Source organism: Pteropus alecto, unplaced genomic scaffold (assembly GCF_000325575.1).
Source record: "Pteropus alecto unplaced genomic scaffold, ASM32557v1 scaffold3, whole genome shotgun sequence".
In the NCBI taxonomy this organism is placed as follows: Eukaryota; Metazoa; Chordata; class Mammalia; order Chiroptera; family Pteropodidae; genus Pteropus; species Pteropus alecto.
Window position 1 is genome coordinate 55634959 of NW_006442484.1, and position 20777 is coordinate 55655735.

Below are 20777 nucleotides of genomic sequence, written 5' to 3' on the forward strand. Positions count from 1 at the left end.
GTCCTTAGCCTTTTCTTTGATCACCTTCTTTCTCTTACTGCAACTTGGCTCTCCCTGAGAACTTTGTATCCCCTGCAGCCCTTTCAGATGGTGACAAATTTTTCTCACCTACTTCTCACATCATTGTGCCTCATTGCAACTTCCATACCATTCCTTCTCCTCTTCATCTAAAAATATCACTTAACTTTGAATCTGGCTCTTTAGACTCCTAGAGCACTATCACTCTGGTGAATTCAGTATTTCTATAGGTAGTCTTTCTAGATTCTCAGATCTTTTACACCTCTTCAGTGATTTTATTCTCCGCCCTGCCTCAGCCATTAATTCCTGTGGCTAAACCTTAGACCTTGTCATTGCCCCAAACTGCACCTCCTTCATAATTTCAAGTTAAGTATTCCACCCTCTGCCACCACCTCCTCCTGTCTCTCCAGCTTACTCCCTGCAACAATCCTTGTTAGACTCCGTTGGACCTGTGATCCTTGCTTAACCCTTCTGCCTTTTTGTCCCCGATGTTCTCAGTTCTCTGCTTCCCCTGCTTAAATTATATGGCCATGATTATCATTCTTTCCTTGGGCATTCCTTTAATTTCTTTCTCCTCCCTCAACTGTACTCGTTTGACTAACAAAATCCTGGTTAAATTCATTTCTGTCTTCTTAGTGCCTGAACCAATATAGCTAAATGTAGCTGGAAAAACATACCCCTCCTGATTAGTACGACTTTAAATTCATGATCCCTAATCTTAGTGCTTCCTGGTATTTGTGTTTCTCTAGTCCATTTTCTCTCCTGGTCTCCTACATCAGTGCTTTAAACAAACTTTAATATGCATTCAGATCACCTGAGATCTTGTTAAAAATGCAGATTCTCAGTAGATCAGGGAGGGCCTGAGATTCTACATATCCGACAAATCTCCAGGTGATGAAGTTGTTGCTGGTCCATGAACCCTTTGGAGGGACTCAGAAAGTCACAGAAGAGGGAGCACTGACTTTGGCCATTTCTCATGTCAGTGTTATTGATTCAGTACACTAGGAACAAACTATAAAAGTGATCTTACCTAGGACCCCTCGCACCCAGGTGGGTACATCATAGAAGGATTCTATTACAGTAGAATTTGGCAATGTTAATAAATAGATCAGGATCGTTCTAGGTAGAGAAATCGTATGAACTTAAAAGATGAAGATATGAAAGTGCAGAGTACACTTAGGGTCAGTGAATAAGTCGATTTAGGTGAGCAGGGATTTTATATAAAGGAACAGAGGAAGATAAATCTTGAAATGTTTTTATTCCTGTTTTATGTCAATCAACACAAGAAACCTGGATCTATCAAATCAACCATATTACTCTGGAGTCTTATACAAATCATTGCTTTTTTTAACTCTGTCTCTCATATATCTTCATCTTTTAAAATGCCCCATTTCATGGTCAATCAAGTAAAATCTGTCCTTAGCCTTTTCTTTGATCACCTTCTTTCTCTTACTGCAACTTGGCTCTCCCTGAGAACTTTGTATCCCCTGCAGCCCTTTCAGATGGTGACAAATTTTTCTCACCTACTTCTCACATCATTGTGCCTCATTGCAACTTCCATACCATTCCTTCTCCTCTTCATCTAAAAATATCACTTAACTTTGAATCTGGCTCTTTAGACTCCTAGAGCACTATCACTCTGGTGAATTCAGTATTTCTATAGGTAGTCTTTCTAGATTCTCAGATCTTTTACACCTCTTCAGTGATTTTATTCTCCGCCCTGCCTCAGCCATTAATTCCTGTGGCTAAACCTTAGACCTTGTCATTGCCCCAAACTGCACCTCCTTCATAATTTCAAGTTAAGTATTCCACCCTCTGCCACCACCTCCTCCTGTCTCTCCAGCTTACTCCCTGCAACAATCCTTGTTAGACTCCGTTGGACCTGTGATCCTTGCTTAACCCTTCTGCCTTTTTGTCCCCGATGTTCTCAGTTCTCTGCTTCCCCTGCTTAAATTATATGGCCATGATTATCATTCTTTCCTTGGGCATTCCTTTAATTTCTTTCTCCTCCCTCATCTGTACTCGTTTGACTAACAAAATCCTGGTTAAATTCATTTCTGTCTTCTTAGTGCCTGAACCAATATAGCTAAATGTAGCTGGAAAAACATACCCCTCCTGATTAGTACGACTTTAAATTCATGATCCCTAATCTTAGTGCTTCCTGGTATTTGTGTTTCTCTAGTCCATTTTCTCTCCTGGTCTCCTACATCAGTGCTTTAAACAAACTTTAATATGCATTCAGATCACCTGAGATCTTGTTAAAAATGCAGATTCTCAGTAGATCAGGGAGGGCCTGAGATTCTACATATCCGACAAATCTCCAGGTGATGAAGTTGTTGCTGGTCCATGAACCCTTTGGAGGGACTCAGAAAGTCACAGAAGAGGGAGCACTGACTTTGGCCATTTCTCATGTCAGTGTTATTGATTCAGTACACTAGGAACAAACTATAAAAGTGATCTTACCTAGGACCCCTCGCACCCAGGTGGGTACATCATAGAAGGATTCTATTACAGTAGAATTTGGCAATGTTAATAAATAGATCAGGATCGTTCTAGGTAGAGAAATCGTATGAACTTAAAAGATGAAGATATGAAAGTGCAGAGTACACTTAGGGTCAGTGAATAAGTTGATTTAGGTGAGCAGGGATTTTATATAAAGGAACAGAGGAAGATAAATCTTGAAAGAGAATTTGAGGCTAGGTTATAAAGGCTTATAATGCTAGGCTTAATCTTTTTTTTTTTTTTAAATAGAAAATTAGAAGTAAAGAAGTGATTTGATGGAGGTATTACCTCTGATAATTAGTTTGGTAGTGGTATACAGGGAAGAATTATAGGAGGCTGTAAGCAGTGACACTAGTTAGGTTGTATGTTTCTAGGAATTGAGCCTTTGCTTTTAGGTTGTTGGCATATAATTGTTCATATAGTCTCACGATTTTTTTTTATACCTTCTATGGCATTAGTTGTAGCATCTCTTCTTTCATTTCTAATTTTATTTGTCTTTTTTTTTGTAGTCTAGCTAAGGGTTTGTCAGTTGTTTCTTTTCAAAAAAAACCAGCTCTTAGTTTTGTTGATATTTTTCCATTTATTTTCTATTTTATTTATTTACGCTCTGCACTAATCTTTATTTCCCTTTTTGAGGTATATAGTTAGGTTGTTTCACATCTTTTTTAGTGTAGGTGTTTATTGCTATGAACTTCGCTGTTTTGCTGAATCTCCTAAGTTTTGGTATGTTATATTTTCATTTTCATTTATCTTGAAATATTTTCTAATTTTCTTTTTTCTTCTTTGACCCAGTGGTTGTTCAAGAGTGTGTTATTTAATTTCCACATATTGTGAATTTTCTAGTTTTTCTTTTGCTCTTGATTTCTAGTTCCATTCCATTGTGGTCAGAAAAAATACTTGGTATGTTTGTCTTAAATTTGTTAAGACTTGTTTTGTGACCTAATATGATCTATCCTGGGGAAGGATCCATTTGAGCTTGAGAAGAATGTGTATTTTGCTACTGTAGAGGGGAGATCGCTATATGTATGTTAGGTCTATTTGATTTATAGTATTGTTCCAGTCCTCTGATTCCTTATTGATCTTCTGTGTGGATTTTCTCTCCATTATTGGTCTTGATCTGGAAAGAGAACAGCTTGAGAACCATGTGGTTGAATGGAGTTGCATTGCAGAAGAGATGGATGGGGTAGCTTCATTTAGAATGTGTTAGGGAGAGGTAAGAGCAAGTATGGAAAAAAGCCTCATGGAAAACAAAATGTAATAGATGAGGTGTTCTATTCAGCAATAACAGCTTGACTTAAAAATAACCTTTTCTGTAAAGTTAAATGTGGGAGGAAGTAACGATTGCCTCAGTGTTCCAAGAAGAGCTTTCTGTAAACAGTCTTGAGAAGTATGGGTAATGTGAAGGAAGTTATTAAGCTCTGGTTAGGTTCAAAAAGGATTTTCAGAGGAGGTGGCCTTAGAACTGGTTCTTGAGAAAGACTAGGTGGGCAAAGGTATTCAAAGCCCTTGCAAGGTCAAAGAGTCATCAGAGGTCAGAGAAGGCTGAAAGTAATGTAGGAAAATAGGAGATGAGGCTGGAAAGATTGCTTGGGTCTACATTCTAAAGCACCTCTTGTGACTTTCATGGGAATGTGGACTTCTTACCAGGTGGTCAAAGGGAACAAATTAAGGAGTTTCAGTAGGAGACTAACAGAATAAGATAATTCTCATGACAGTTGGAGGATGGGCCAAATTATGTTTAGTAATGTAATTGAAGAAGCTGGTTCGATAGTCCAGGTAGTTGCACAGAACATGGAGAGAGTCTAAATGAGAAAAACATTTCCGATGTAGGTAAGACAAGGTTTGATTAGCAATTGGAAATAATCTTTCTAGTTTTAAAGATCACAAAGAATGAATATCTGTATTCTCCCTTTGAAAGTTATGCAAAGATTAACTATGTCTTTAAATTTTTATTTACTTCTTTGAATAAATCATAGCTTTACATGGTTCAAAAACCAAAAATTATGAAAAGGTAGAGTAAAAAAATTACTCTGTCTCTCATCTGCCTAGTGTTTATAAGCAACCCCTCCCCTCAAAGGTAAAGTTGCTAATTTCTTTGTAACTTTCAGGGGGAAATAATTATGCACATACTATTTGAAAAAAAGGAATAAAATAAAATAAACATTTAAGCAAAGTAAGGATAAGAGATATTAAATTCGAAATTGTGCTGAATTTATTTTACCAAGATAGAATTTTTTTAAAATCTAAGATTACATAGCATGAATCGAGTCATGTTAATACTTATTATTTAGTAGAACGTGATGTTCTTTAACAGTAGTATTGCTATTGTACTGGAATAATTCATAATTTACACTGAATTTAAAACATTTAGCACCGTCTTAGTGATAAGCATCTATAGCTAATATTGTCATATTGCCAGAGAGGAAGAAAATTGCCTTTTCCTATATTGTTTGTGCCACTGCTTTTTTTGATCCGGAGTCAGTACAAATACAAATCCAGGAGAGGAAAGCAATTGATACAGATTAGTTATATCAACCTAGAAGACTTTGGAAATAGTTAAAACTTCTAACTTTTAAGAAATTTAAATGTGAACTTCTTAGTACATCTGTGCATATAATTTGCATGAAAACTTAGGTTGTACTCTAGGCTATTGTATACTTTTTTTTCCATATTAATGAAAGAGTCTCTTTTGCTCAGATAGTCTTGTTAGCATTACATTTTTTAATTGTTCATCATCTGTTTGCAACCTCCTTTTTTCCATTATCACAAATTGCCTTCACAATTGAGGTTTACTAATTAAATACTGAGTATTCTCATCTAATTTCATTTCCTTCAAATAGCATGTCATTGAAGTAGGAACAGCAGCAAGATATATTTGGCTAACTTCAATCAATTTCATGGTGTGCATGTAATAATATATTTTTGATTGAGGTGTTTTTTGCTATGTCATCATACTGACTAGAGTCGGATTCTTACTTGGCACATTTAGATGTGCCGACTTTGTGTGACCTAGATAGAAAACATATGGGGGTATGTGTGTGTATTTTTAGCACATGTTAAGCTTTTGGCCTAAGGGCAAAATATGTGAAAAACTTCAGGAAGTGAAAAGAAAATCTCTTTTAGAAATTAATATAGGATTGATTAAATGATGGGGAAAGCACACTAAAAACTAGATGCTATAGAAAATGTTGTATTTAAAAATTCAGTTTCTTCTAGATTCTTAATTTTTAATTACCACATTTTATTGTATAGTTCTTTAATAATAGATCCTGTTTTGAAAATGAATCTTCATTGCCTAATAGTGAAGATTTACTTTTTTGGCAGACCTCTTCATCATTTATTGCTAACCCAACTGTAACTAGTTTAGAAAATACTTCCAAATTAGCCCCTTTAGATCTGATAAAGTAATTGCTTGGTGTGAAATAATGCTCCAGAACTATTAGCAGTATTTACTTAAAAACATTTTTTTCACATTTAATGGTTCTCATATTTTACAGCTTTTTAAGAACCTATTTCCTCAAGTGATCTTTTTATAATTCTGTATACTAGCTATTCAGCAGGTCAGGCAGTGAAATAGCATCTTTGCATTATTTAACAAAGATTTATATCTTAGGCATCACCTGAGGCATCATTCTAATACAAACTGAACAATATATTTACATAATACAGGCTTTATAACTGTATACAGTGCAGGAATTTTGAAAACTAAGTTTTCTTGAAATATTTTCTTTACAACTTTATTCCAAGTATATTTTATATATATGTATGTCAGTATCAGAGCTAGCATAGCTTTAAAGAGATATATTTTTTGTGAATTTAAGTTTTTATTGCTCAACTTTTTTGTTAAAAGTAACGTGATATGGAAAGTATGAAGCAAGAGACATTTCACTCCAGTACAGTTTCAGATTATTCAGAACTTTACCTCTTTTCTATTATTTTAAATATTATCCCTTAAATCATTGCCTCTTGGCTGGCTCAGAGTAACAGCCATAATAACAGAAGCCAACAATCATTATCCTTTTTGTACACACTCACAAACACACGCACACAGGAAATGCAAAGATGACAATCTGGCGGTTCCTTGAAAAATAAACAGTTACCATATTACCCAGCATCTCCACTCCTTGGTATATACCCAAGAAAAATGAACATGTATGTCCAAACAAAAACTTGTACACGAATACTCATAACAGCATCATACATTAGAGCCAAAAAGTGGGAACAGCACAAATGTTCATTATCTGGTGAAAGGATAATTCAAATGTATATCCATACAATGGAATCTTATTTAGCCATTAAAAAAGGAGTGAAGTACTGGTACAACATGAGTAAACCTTGACACATTATGCTAAATGAAAGAAGTCACTCACAAAAGACTGTGTGCTGTATAATTCCATTTATATGAAATACCCAAAGTAGGCAAATTTATATAGACAGAAAGTAATTTAGTGATTACCTACGGTGTAGGTGGGCAGAAGTGGGGAGTGACTGCTAATGGGTACAGAGTTTCTTTTTTGGAGTGATAAAATTGTTCCAAAATTAGATTGTGGTAATAGTTGTACAACTTGGTAAATATACTAAAAACCATTGAATTGTACACTTAAGGTAGGTGAATTGTAATGGTGTATGAATTATACTTCAATAAAATTACTATATTTTTTTTAAAAGAAAAGGTTGCTTTAGATTTCCTAATGTAAAGTAGTAGACAAGACATAATATCTAACCTGTGTAGTGGTATGGCAACCAGCAGTCTCAGTCTTTAAAGACAAAGAGTTAAGTTTTCAACTCCACTAGACTGACTTTTCTCTAGAAAAATGTATTCCTTTGTTCATTCCTTCAACAAATTAGTGTTTATTGGGCCCTCTGGGTACCTGATAGTATTCTTGGTACCAGGGACTCAATCATGTTCCTGATTCTTTTCTTTTTCTTCAAATGCAGTCAGTCATTATGTCACATCAAGTTTATTTCATATCCTTTAGTCTCTCCGTGTCTTCTTTCCCTCTTACCAATGTGTTTGGTTCTGTTACCTAGTCCAGTGATACTCAGCCACAGTGTTAATATTAATAAAATACCAAAGTTTGCAAATGTTTTACCTTAAAAAAATTAGAGGAATAATCCTGTAAATATCACTTATACTGACTTGCATTCCATTGTATTTTTGTGAGTGAAAGAGAAAGCAGTAGCATTACAGCTAGTGTGCCAGGAATTACACATAATCTTCATTACCTTTGAGAATATTTTGAGAAAGTGAACTTCATCCATTTTGTATATCCTCAGTAAAAGTTGAGAATCTGAGTTGGAGTAATATAATCACATTTTTAAAAAACCTATACTGCTCTAGCTTCAGTTCTCACTAAATCATCCTTACCAGAGATCTTTTTTTTTTAACTGAAATATATTTGACTTGAAACATTATATAAATTTAAGATGTACATGTTAATTTGATACATTTACATGTTGTATATGATTACTACTGTAGTAATAATTAGTACTGATCACATTATGTAATTATCATTTCTTTATAGTGGTCAGAAAAATTATGTTCTAGTCCATTAGCAACTTTGATGATTATAATACAGTATTGGCTATATTCGCTATACTATGCATTAGCTCTCTAGGACTATAGCTACTACTCGTTGCAAGGTCGTGCCACTAAATGATATCTGCCTTATTTCCTTATCCCCCACCCCCTATTAACTATTTTACTCTGTTTCTACCCGTTTGTTTTAGATTCCACACATGAGTGGTATCATACAGTATTTCTTTCTCTGACTTACCTCACCAGAATAATGTCCTCAGGGTCCAAAGATCTCTTTCTAACATCCATATCTGATCATGGCATTCTCCCAGTGAAATTTCTGCAGTGGTTCTACATTGCATATAAGAGAAACTGTAAACTTCTTTGCGTGATATGCTAGGTTACTCACGATCTTGCCCCTTTTTATTTGTACAGCTTCATCTCCAGCAAGGCGTATGCTCTGTGCTTCCATGCTTTTGCCCATGATTTGTGAGTGGGCAAAAATCTCTCCGCACATGCAACTGCTCTGTGAAGTAGACTTAGGTTTCTTCTATAAGTTCCCACTGTGTTTTGTAATAGCAGTTTTCATAATACATTATAATTATTTTAATATCTTATTTTCTTTTTATATTTTTATAAATATAAGAACTCAGTTCTCCTTAGGAACTAGAACTTTGTCCTTTTATTTTTCTGTTCCCAGCTTTTACCATAGAATCTGGTACAAAGTAGATGTTCAATAAATATTTGATGAATAAATTCAAAATGAGTTTCTCCAAAAAATTAATGTGGCCAAAATATTTATATATGATAATATGTGATGAAATTAAGGATTAAAAATACTGATGTGACTCTACATCCCATGTTTCCTAGAGCACTTCCAGTTTTAAATAGTCTATTGTATTGTCCTTTAAGTGTAAATGTAATTACCAAAACATAACTTTTTGTTTGGAAATGTATACGTTGAACCTATATCTTAATTTTAATTATTTGCAATTTACTTTTAAATTTTGATTTCATGTACTTAATGTCCTTTTTCTATTTCAGATAACTTTCAAAGCAATACTGAAAAATTATTTAAATCAATGTCTTTTCACTTACAGCACGTAACCTTTCTACATTACAAAACAAACAAACAAACAGGAGCTTACTCAACCTCCAGCCATTGAATCTACAAACCTACTTGTTTGTATACCTATTCTTTCACTGCTTCCTTTTCAAGTGTGTCATTGTAAGTCCTTCTCTTGATCCACACCTGCCTCTAGTTATCACTCTATATGCTTTGACTTTACAGTCTGACTTTCTGAGTTGTATAGGTTCACTTTTTATGTTCTCTCTGTAGTCACTCTTCAATCACTGAAATTTGACTTTGGTTACCTTACCTCCCTAGAACTGCCCTCACCTTCCTGATGGCTAAATCCTGTGGCCACATCTCTTTTCCTCTTGGTTTCTTGATATTGGTCACTTTTGGCTACTACTTCTTAAAAACTCCCTTGGTCTGTTGTGCCACACTGTCCTGCAGGCTTCCTGCTTCTGTGGCCACTCCTTTATGATCTTTTTTTCCCCTCTGCCTGCTCCTTGAATGCTGATGTTTTCTTTCAGGCCCTTTACACATTTTTCTCAGGATTTAGGAGGTGCTAAGTGAATTTTTGTTGAATGAACAAATGTGTCTGTATTGATGGTTTCTCAAGAGATTTGACTATAATTGAACCTTGTTAACTGAAGAAATTGCAATATATCATACCTGATCATGCACTTCACAGCCGAACTTTGGTCCATGACTCTCTTAAATTATTACATACTTGCAGTGAAAAAAAAAATGCAAGCTCATTATTCAGCTTTTAAGTTTGTGAGGTTCAGGTAGCTTTTTGTAAGTTCTCTGTATATAAAAGGTAATTACAAAGGTAATTTTAAAGAGCATGCATTGTCCCCAAATTTTATACCAGTTTGACTATTTACAGAAATTTTATAGCATAGCTGTTAGTCTTTATAATAATACTTTACTTCGAGTAAAAATTTAATTTAAATATACTCTGAAGTATGTACTCTGAAGTTTAAAAGAAAAGAGAGAATTAATATTTAATGAAACTGTTTTATTCCAGGCACTGACCTTTGTGTTTGCCTACATTATATATTTTCATCTTCCAACAACTCCAGGAGATAACTATTCTCAGTCATCTTACAGACAGGAGAAAACAGGTTAAGGGAAGTGAAATAGATTGTACACTGCAACACATATAGCCACTAAAATTCAGAACCAGAGCTCTCTCAGACTTTGTATGCATCTCTTTTCATGCATCTCTTCTAAACGATACTGAAAATATAAACTAGGGATGAATGCTAAATATAGAAATAAATGGTATTAGTACTTGAGTGAATATAAATTGTGTTAAAAGTTGTTTGTGCCATTTTTTCCCCTAGGCAGTTATATGGCATAAAACTAGAGTATCAGATCATAAGATGGCTCTCATGTCTGTTCTGGGGACTGCTGTTATGGGAAATATGGAATCATTTCAGTACCACTCTGAAGAATCTCAGGTACGCAACAAAAAATGTTCTTGAAAAATTCTAATTTACCAGTGAAACTGTTAAGTTATTTCCCTTTTGGGGGGTTTGGGGTGGCAAGAGCTTTTTTCTTTTTAACATTTATATCAGATATGTGTATAAGGTAAAAAAGAAGATACATACAGAGCTTATATTAAACCTGTCTCCCCAGTCTATTTCTCTTTTTATCTATTCTGCTTGTTGTTTTTAATTTTAGATATTGTATTTACATTAACTCTGTTGATGATTTTTAATTTAGGATCTCATCTGTTTACTTTCCACTATGAAGGAGAAGAAGTTGAGCTCTCTTACCTTTGTTTTCTCTTTCTCATTCTACACATACTCCAGCTTCTTTTTCTTGATCTGTCAACTTCAGACAGTCCTCTTGAGTCACTATAATATTAGCTGTAGTTATTAACACTCCCACTCATACTAGCCCTTTCCTCTCTCAATCATGTCAGTTCTACTTTTATGTTATCAAGTTTAATAACCTGATTTTTCAGATAAGCATTTTTTAAACCTTCCATTTTTTGTTTGAAGATTGATTCTACAAATTGAAAATTTGTATGAAGTTTATATTACTACAACTATGAATAACCTTCATTGCAAACCCAAGTATTGTGCTAGGGTTACATTTCCTCTCTAAGTATCCAATGTTATGTCTCTGTGTCTTACAGATGAGGATACCTCTATTGTCCCAATTAAATGAATCTTTGTTTTCTCCCATCAGTTGCTCAAAATTTGTCATGTTTGTCATGCTTTATATATAGACTATCTTACGTAACTTTTTGCTTTTTCTAGATTTTCCAAAAGATTTTCTTTTTTAAGTGAAGAAATTTTATCACGACAGCAATAAAATCCAGCTCTTTTAGTTATTCTAGCTGTAATTGCTAATCCATTTATTTCATTCCATTCTTTTTGAACTCACTGTTCCTAGAACCCACTTATTTCTTATTTGGATTGATTGCATTATGCACTACTCATCCTGAGATTTCTTTTCATAGGAGTACTGGTTATTTCCACTATGTCTTGTATCCAATGTCTTCCTTTCTTGATATTCATTCTCATTTTTTTGATAGTCATCTTTTAAGTGACTTCCACAGAAAGGGAACATGAGACTTTATTTTGCACTTTCTCATATTGGTAGTCTGGTAGACATAGAATTCTAGATTGAAAAGTAATTTTTCTTCAAAACTTGAAGACATTGAGTATCTTTGATCATCTATTGTTGCTGATGGGAAGATTAATGCATTCCAATTTTTTCTAGGCACTATGTTTTTTTCTTTCTGAAAGTTCTTAGCATCTTTCCTTCATCATTGTTCTTAAATTTTACAAGGATGTGGGTAGACGTTTGTCTTTTATTATTCATTTGTTTATTACTCAGAGCACCTTTTGAATTTGAGGACTCATTTCTTTTTCAGCTCTGGGTTATATACCTCCATCTGTCATCACTTTGATAATTTTTCTGTTTTTTAGTGAAGCTCCATATTGTTGATAAGAACCTCCTCTTATTTTTCTCTTGCTTTTCTCAAGTGTTTCATCTTTTTGTTTTTCCTATAAGTTTCAGAGATCTCTCTGATTCGTTTATCTGTTCTGCTGACTTTTTTTTTTTTAAGTTTTACGTTTAATTTCCAAGAGAATTTCAAAATTGTATTGCTTTTTCATGACTTCTTATTGTTTTATGGATACAAAATCTTGAATCTCTCTGAAGATACTAAATTTTTGTTTCCGCTTTTTAATTTGTTCCTTAAATTATCTCTTTATCTTAGGAGGTCAGTTTTGTTTTGCTTTTCAGGTCTTTTTTCTCCAAGTCTCTCATTCTCTTGCTATCTTCCACCACCACCCACCTCCCCGAATTGGAAGTGTAATTGGAAACTTGGTGTTTGTGGCTGGGCTTTTTGACTGTCAGGCACCACTTGAGTGTTAAGTAATCAAAATCCTGGTCCTAGAGTTGAGGAGAATCAAGTGCCATTATGAGATGAGGACTTACTCTGCAACCCAAGGGTAATTCATTTTATCTCTCTCCCGCCCCTCCATTCCCTTCCTTTGCTCGCTTGCTCGCGCTCGCTCGCTCGCGTGCGCTCGCTCTCTCTCTCTCTCTTCCTCTCCCTCTTTCTCTTTCTCTTTCTCTCTCTCTCTTTCTTTCTCTCTCTCCCTCTCTCTCCCCCTTTCTCCCCCTTTCCCTCCTTCCCTCTCTCTTTTTCTAGCACAAAATTAAATTGTAATTACTTCATGACAGATTGTCCTTATTCATTTTCTTAATGGAAGAGCCTTTTTGATTATTGTTCCTGTTTGTCTGCTGACTTTAAACCTGAAGGCTCTCTGTTCTACTGGACAGTTGTTTTCTCTCTTCTTCCCTTTTTTCTTAATTTGTTGAAATCTCTTTTCACCATTCCATGCTTTCTGGGCTTGTAAGGAGACTTGTCCTATATCAGAGTTTCTTTGACCCCTTCTTATTTCTGGCCAAAGGCAATCTTAAGTTGTTTGCCACCTGCTAGTGTTTGCCCTTCTTACTCCATTTTTATTCCTTTTCCATACCTTTGAGTTGTAAAACTTAGCTACCAAGGCCTCTTCACTGGACTGGGATGGCAGATAGATAGGCCATTGGGAACCTTGGATGTGGAGAATCTTTATATATCTCTTCTCATGTTGAGGGTCTTTTTTTTTTCAATAGGGTCACCATGTGAGAAGAATCTTCTAATTATGAATGGCGTGATATCATTTGTTAGGAGTTTCCCAGTGTGGCTTTGTTGGCTTGATGGAACTTCTTCAGTTTCGTTTTTTGTTTTTGTTTTTCAACATCTTTCTCTCTTTGATATTTTTATCTTTGCAGTACACCATGCTGAGTCTGGGTGAATTCTTCAGTATTTTCTGATTTTTATTCCCCAAACTATATATTCTATGTATTTTATTTCTAAGATTCAGAGTTTATTCATTTTCTTCTAAACTTGGTTTATAGCTACTAGTTTTGATTTCTTGCTGGGTTATTTAAAAATGGATGTTATTTTTCTTTACTCTTTTAACCTATGGTACACATACTAATTTTAAGGTCCTTTTCAAATTACTCTATCATTTCTGCTTTCCTGAGAGAATATTCTCTCATTCTCTGCTATTTTATATGCTTTGAAATTTTAATTTGTAAAATCACCTTGAATGCAGATTTATTGTTTTTGTTTTGATTTTCCTCTCCCTCTCCATAGTTTGGCATATACTACCTCATTTCCAGCTGCAGTTCAAAATCACGTGTTATATTAGTTTATGCCTTTCATCCTTCCAAGATTTTAGAGACCCCTTTTTCTAGCAGACTTGGCTTAGCCTTATTCTTGATTTTGGAGTTCTCTATGTGCTTTCTTGTGACCCTTGTAAGCAGCTCCAAATAGTGGTCACAATATTTTTAAGGAGTTGGGGAGTACTGGGGTGGGAGGAGCAGGGGTAGCTCAGTCACCCATTTCAAATGGAAAGACTGATTTTAATTCCCTGTGTCCATACCAGAATTTAATTTCCAACTAATGTAGCTGTTGTCTGATCCTAGAGCACACAGGGCTTTTGACTTCAGCCATCGCACCCTGTTATGTTTTGCACACATAACATCTTTATGTTTATCTTTTTAGAAAATGGTTAGCTCTTTCAAAATTTGTGTTAAAACTAATTTTATCTATCACTGCTATCTATTTGCAGTTGGGAATGGGGAAGAAGGGAATTTCTACATGACTTATTCCACTATCCTTACCAAAAATACTTAAGTTATTACTTTAGAAACATAACTCCATGGTGTTCTAGAGGTTTATTGAAAGGCTCATGTTAGGAGACCAGTCAAAGTTACTTCAGCAGAATCAGAGTAGAAGAGAGGAGATATCAGTTTGAGAGATTGGGTAGGTAACAGGACTCTTTGTCATAGTAAAGTAATATAGGAGGAACCAATTGAATAACAAGGTAGAAGTGGAATGAAATATTTTATTAAGTTTTGAAGGTAGTGGGATTAAGAAGATTTTTGTGACAGCTAATTAAAGATAGTAAGCATTTAAGGGTGAAAGAAATAGGGGCTATACATCTATATCTTAGCATTACTGGTATATGTGTATGTGTATGAAATGACTCAGAGAGAGTAGAGAATAAGAAAAAAAGGCCTGATGGTGGAATTCAGGGGGGCTATAATCACTTATAGGAGGTAAGCAAAGGAAGAGAAATCAGTAAACCAGATCAAAGAGGAAGTATTAGATAAGAAGTAGAAAAAAACAAAACAGAAGACTAAAGAGTGTCATGCTTGCCAACAAAGAGAGTTGCCATTGGTGTCAGGGTCTGCAGAGTCTCAAAAAAGAGAAGGGGACTGAATGTCCATTGGAGTTGGTCATTGAGGAAGAAGCCAGATTATAGGGGAGCTGGAGATGAAAGGAAGGAGAGAGGGGCCCATAGTCGAAAAGCAAAAAGGGGAGAAGTTTTTGTTCATATTGTCTTTGATTTTTGTTTTGCTTTTTAGGTTGAGAAATACTTGGGTACAGAATCTTGTAAGGTCTAATTTTTTATTTTGTACTGATTTGGTCTCTTATAGACATTCTGTTTCCTTGAATTAGCCTGATTTTTTACTTTTTATAGCATTTTACAAGACTTTGCTGTTTGATTTTACTTATTTATATAACTTAAAAATAGATTTTTTTAGTTCCTAAGGTTATCCTAAGCCATCTTTAAAACTGCAGTAGTTTTAAAGTAATACTAATTATTCAGTGGCCAAACAAAATGGTGTGAAAGGAAAACACTAGCAATATTACCAATTTCTTCTTAATTTTATTCTCCATAATTACCTATTTGGGGCAGATTTTTGGTTTTTTTAACAAGCCCAGTAAGTCTTTCAGAGACTAACCAAGCTCCTCTGATGCTTAGCAGGTACTTTAAGAAGGCTCTCATGTTTCTTGGTGAATTATATAACCATTTATAAATGCTGTGAAGTTTTACAGTTAATTAAGTAGTATCATTTTGTAATGGATTATCCAGCTTTATTAATTTACTTTTTAAAATTGGCACAACTTGGCACTGTGACAATAATGCACTTAGCGTTCTAAAATTGGTAACACATCTCCTTAAACACTTATTTCCAAGGGCAGGAATAGCCACAGACATAGGTGTCAGCCTACAGGCTGTGTTATTAAGGAACCTCGTGTTTTCTGCTTAAGTAAAAATAGCAGCCCCACTGATTCTCACTTCTAAACCTAAGCTAAAATTTTACTATTAGCGTTTTTTTTAACAGATTAATAATACATCTGGTTCCACTTGTTTCAGATAAGAGATTATAGGCCTATATTTTAAATAATTTGACCAAGATCAAATAGATAGTAGTGAAGCTGGGATTTAAGTTATGTCAATTTGGCTCTAACCTGTATTCTTAACAATTCTGTATATTACCTTTAAAGGTAAAAGTAGGAGCATTTTCCTTGCCCTCTGTTCCCTCAATTTCTCTCTTTTCACACATTTGTAAATGGAAAGGGAATGCATTAAAATAATTGATTTGCTTGTAGAAAAGTTCTCTAAGCAAAAATAAAGTCAAAGGACAACACTACAATCAAGAAGAGATTTTTAACTCAGAAATGAAAACCCAGTCAAATTGGCTTTAGAGCACACTCAGAATAAGGATAGGAACAACCACTTCTTTAAGGAAAAGGTGGCTTAGAAGAAAAAGACAAACAGCCAGAGGAAAGTCACAATATGAGGAGAGAAAAATTTAGGAGATAGAAGATAAAGTCGAGCAGAGAGCAGTGTTTATGCCATATGTTCTATATCAGTAAGATATATGCCCATTCATGAAGCTTTTATGAATACCAGTTTTTTCTTAAAATACAGTTGCAAAAAAGAGAGGCACAACTTGCTTCATTATTTAACATGCTTCAGTCTTTTATTTAACATGCTTCAGTATTTTATTTAAAGTTAATGCTCAGGATATAGTTATCAGGAAGTATATGGCTCTTTAGACCGTAAGGTGAAAATCGTGGGGTTTTTTTAATGCCTTTTAATGTATCGTATGTAGCCAGATCCATAAACTACATTTATTGTTGACATTGCATATTGATTGTGTAATTACTTATTACACTTATAGATTCATCTAAGTGGATTTCTTCCAAAGCACGATGCGGACCACTCTTTTACAAGTCTTTCAACCCCAGAAAAGAGTTTCATCTTTATAAACAGTCGACCGATACACCAAAAAGACATATTAAAGGTAATCTATTTAAGAAAAAAGTATCAGTTCGTTCAGAAATAAAAACTAGCTCTGTCGTTTGTCAACTTGTTACCAGGATTACTTCTAAGACTTTGCTCTAAAATAAGGAAAAGGAGAAAAAGATCTACAGGAGCATTTATTAAGAATTGTTCTAGGTACCTTACATACGATGTCTCATTGACTTTTCATGACAACTCTGAGATATATTATTATCCTTATAGTGAAGAAACTGAAATGTTAGTGACTTTCAAACTGAGATGTTAGTGACTTTCTTGACCACACAGCTAGGAGGTAATAGAGTTTGGATTTGAACTCGACTTTCAAAACAACTGTGATCTTTTAACCATGAAACCAGTTTCATTGGCTATTTGTACTTCCTAATGAATGTTTGTGCTTCATTCTTATAGCTTGAAGGCTTCTAAATGAGTATTACTATTTAGATACTGCTATTTCTAATACATCCACCTGGTTTCTCAGTTGGGTATACTCCTTTTTGGTGATATTTAAGGATGGCAATACTATATTTATGTGGTGTTCTTATCTTTTATTCATTACATATATTTCTAGTTAATCCGACATTATTACAATCTGAAGTGCCTAAAGGAATCTACTCGTTTGTATCCCATTTTCTTTTTGAAAATTGATGTTCCCACAGCTGATGTGGATGTAAATTTAACACCGGATAAAAGTCAAGTATTATTACAGAATAAGGTAACCTTTTTCAGATAATTTTTTTGTATTAATTTATGCTATTTACAAGCTTATACAATCCTAACCATTTTTGTGTGATAAAGGATATTTGTGCATATTTTGTGCTTGTTTGTGCATATTTTTAAACATTTTAAATCTTGTCTATTTATTATTTTCATAATTTCCCCTAACATTTGTTAATTTTTGTTTTTAGGACTCTGTTTTAATTGCTCTTGAAAATCTGATGACGACTTGTTATGGATCACTACCTAGTACAGATTCTTATGAAAATAATAAAACAGATGTTTCCTCAGCTGACATGGTTGTTAGTGAAACAGCAGAAACAGATGTGCTTTTTAATAAGTTGGAATCATCTGGAAATAATTATCCAGATGTTGATACTTCAAGAATTTCTTTCCAAAATGATGTACATAATGATGAATCTGGAAAAAACACTAATTATTTAAATCATCATATACATGTTGGTGACCATTACGATAATCGTTTTAGTAGTGAAAACTCTAACATTGATAAGAATACTAGAAATACATTTCAAGAAATCTCAACGAATAATTTATGTGAAGGCACACAGAAGGAATACAATGAAACTTATTTTGTAGATTGTGTTAAGCATGCGCAATCTGAAAATGTCAATAAAGAGCATAGAGATGAGAGTGGGAAAAATGAGAAAGAAGCAATTCCTGAAAAATCTTTGGTAATTTCTGCAGATGACTGGAGCAAGGGAAATACACTTAAAAATTCAATAGGAGAAAATATCGAACCTGTGAAAATTTTAGTGCCTCAAGAAAGTTTAACATGTAAAGTAAATGATGATAATAATCTAAGCCCTGAACAAAATCTCAGCGAACGTTCTAGTAACAAAAAATCAAATGTGGTAGATAACATATCTGGACAGCTTACAGCTTATGATTTAATTAGCAATCACGTAATCAAGAAACCCATGTCAGCAAGTGCCCTTTTTGTTCAAGATCATCGCGTTCAGTTTCTCACAGAAAATTCTAAGACCAGTTTAGAGGATGCAACAATACAAATTGAAGAAATGTGGAAGACATTGAGTGAAGAGGAAAAACTGAAGTAAGTTTCCTGAGCTTGCATGTGACCTGACTGTTCAGATATTTCCATTCTATATGACTCACTGGGTTAAAAAAAATATACTTTTTAAACTTATTTTTGGAAAAGCAGGGTGGAAAATGCCTTTTGGCTTGGCTAGAGTACCTTTTTTGACATTACTTTTTTTGTTTGAGGTTTTTAGTTTTGTTTAGGGACAAGCCTTAACTGTTTGTTAAAAAACTGTAACATTGCAGATTTAATTTAGTGGTGTTCATACTGTCCTTATTCAGTATAACCCAAGGCTTCCTTCTAAAATCTTTATTGGTAACTTAAAAATTGTGGTGGGTTTTTTGGTAGGTAAATGGATAGTGTGATCTATCTTTGATTAAAATAACTACACAATACTTGCCGTCTTTAGATCAGATGATCTGAATAAATATTCCCAGATAATATGATGGTGTTTCTAATTGACTTAAGGCACTTATTTGTAAACACAAAATATCATATTTTGTGGAAGTATACTTTCACATATTATTATCTAAGTCATCTCAATACTATGTCAGACATCTGGAGGAAATATTTAAATGTAACCTATCATCCTCCAGAGTTTGTATTTGGTGAGAAAATACATGGATGCTTGATTGATATTTTTTCATTAGCTTATTCAGTCATATAAAGATACTATCAATTTAAAATAATAAAGACCATTATTAATACCAATAGGCAAAACCTCCATAAATTAATTTCTCTTTTCAACTTTTTTTTTTTGGAGGGGATGGTTATGTTTTGTTGGTTTTTCAAACACACAAAAGTAGACAACAGTACTGTGAACCCATCACTGTGTTTACCAACCCTCATCTCATGGTCAGTCCTGCTGCATCCATACCTCCACTCACTTCACCTATTTCATAAATATTTCATTCAGCATGAATCTGTAAAAGATTCTTATTTTAAATAGAGCTATAATATAGTTGTCATAACTTTTTAAAACAAGAATTCCTTAATATCAAATAGTCAATGTTCAAATTTCTAATTATTTTATAAATGCTAGATATTTTAAAGTTTATTTGAATTGGATGCAAATAAGAGTAGGGACAGTGTAACAACTTAAGATAGCATTCCTTTGCAGCCTCACGATAGCAAGTATTGCCCTGGTTGCCTTTTGGGGAATGTCAGCATTGTTTCTCCTTTAGGCCTTGGGGTGTCAGGGTACAAGGATTATGGTTAGTAGGCCCCATCTAAAAATTTTTTTATCATCAGGCAGTATTCTGGAATCCAAAATTTTCTCTATCTTATTGCCATAAAGCAGACAAAGTGGCAGACTTTGTATTGGTTAAGAGCATGAAGCTATACCTGAGTTGGAACCTCTGTTCCTTTCTTTGCTAGCTAGCTTTTTGAAAAAATATTTATCTCCTGGATTGTTATGAGGTTTGAATAAATATTGTTTGTGTTATACAAGATAAACAACTGGCAAATTGTAAATGATAGCTCATGATCTGCGAAAAAGAAATTTCTCTATTGTGATTGACATTATTTTTCACTTGCTTAGTCAAAATTAAATTTACTCTGAAGGCCAGAAATAGAAAACTGTAAAGAAAATGCGGGTATTTTGAGATCCGAGAGCTTACTCTATTTCACAGAATACTATATTAGAATCTTCCAGAGTCAGGAGTCAGAAAGATGAGACCATGAATGACTTTGTCCAAAATCGTGATTAGTGAGATGATAGGACAAAAATATCACACTTAGTAATAACACTAACCACCACTCCTCATCTAGTCTTCATCTTGGAATACTTTCTAAGATCCTAAATTCTACAAGGAGTGCTAAGGGATATGAGAGTAGACTCCTTTTCCACAGATAACCAATCTTTTCATCTAGCCTTCCTTTTCTTCCCCTTTTTCCTTTTCATTCTGTTTCTTTCACTTCCTTCTTTCCTCCCTTTTTTCTTCCTTTCCTTCTTTCCCTTGCCTTCTCCTTTTCTCCCTCCCTCCCTTTCATTAGAGAATATATATTGAGTATATTCTGTGTACGAGGCCCTACGTATGCTAGCCTCGTTGCTTCAGATACAATTGTAAATGAAACATTTTCTACTTTTAAATGGTACAGTCTAGTGAGGAAAACATAATTAAACAATAGCAATCATAGAATATGATGAATTTTAACAGAATTATGAAAACACTTAGCAGTTGAGCTTACTCTCATCTATGGGACAGGAAATGCTTCCCT

At 34.2% G+C, this 20777-nt stretch overlaps 1 protein-coding gene across 6 annotated transcripts in view; it reads left to right on the forward strand.

The window, feature by feature from the left end:
• The window catches only part of PMS1 (PMS1 homolog 1, mismatch repair system component), a 65888-nt gene that overhangs the window by 27885 nt on the left and 17226 nt on the right, over positions 1-20777 (forward strand). For all 6 annotated transcript variants that reach the window (XM_015596642.2, XM_015596641.2, XM_006921285.3 and 3 more), the window contains 4 exons: positions 10457-10573; positions 16665-16787; positions 17355-17498; positions 17692-18572. In XM_015596642.2, coding sequence (XP_015452128.1) covers positions 10457-10573; positions 16665-16787; positions 17355-17498; positions 17692-18572 — 1265 coding nt within the window. The remainder of the gene's footprint in view (positions 1-10456; positions 10574-16664; positions 16788-17354; positions 17499-17691; positions 18573-20777) is intronic.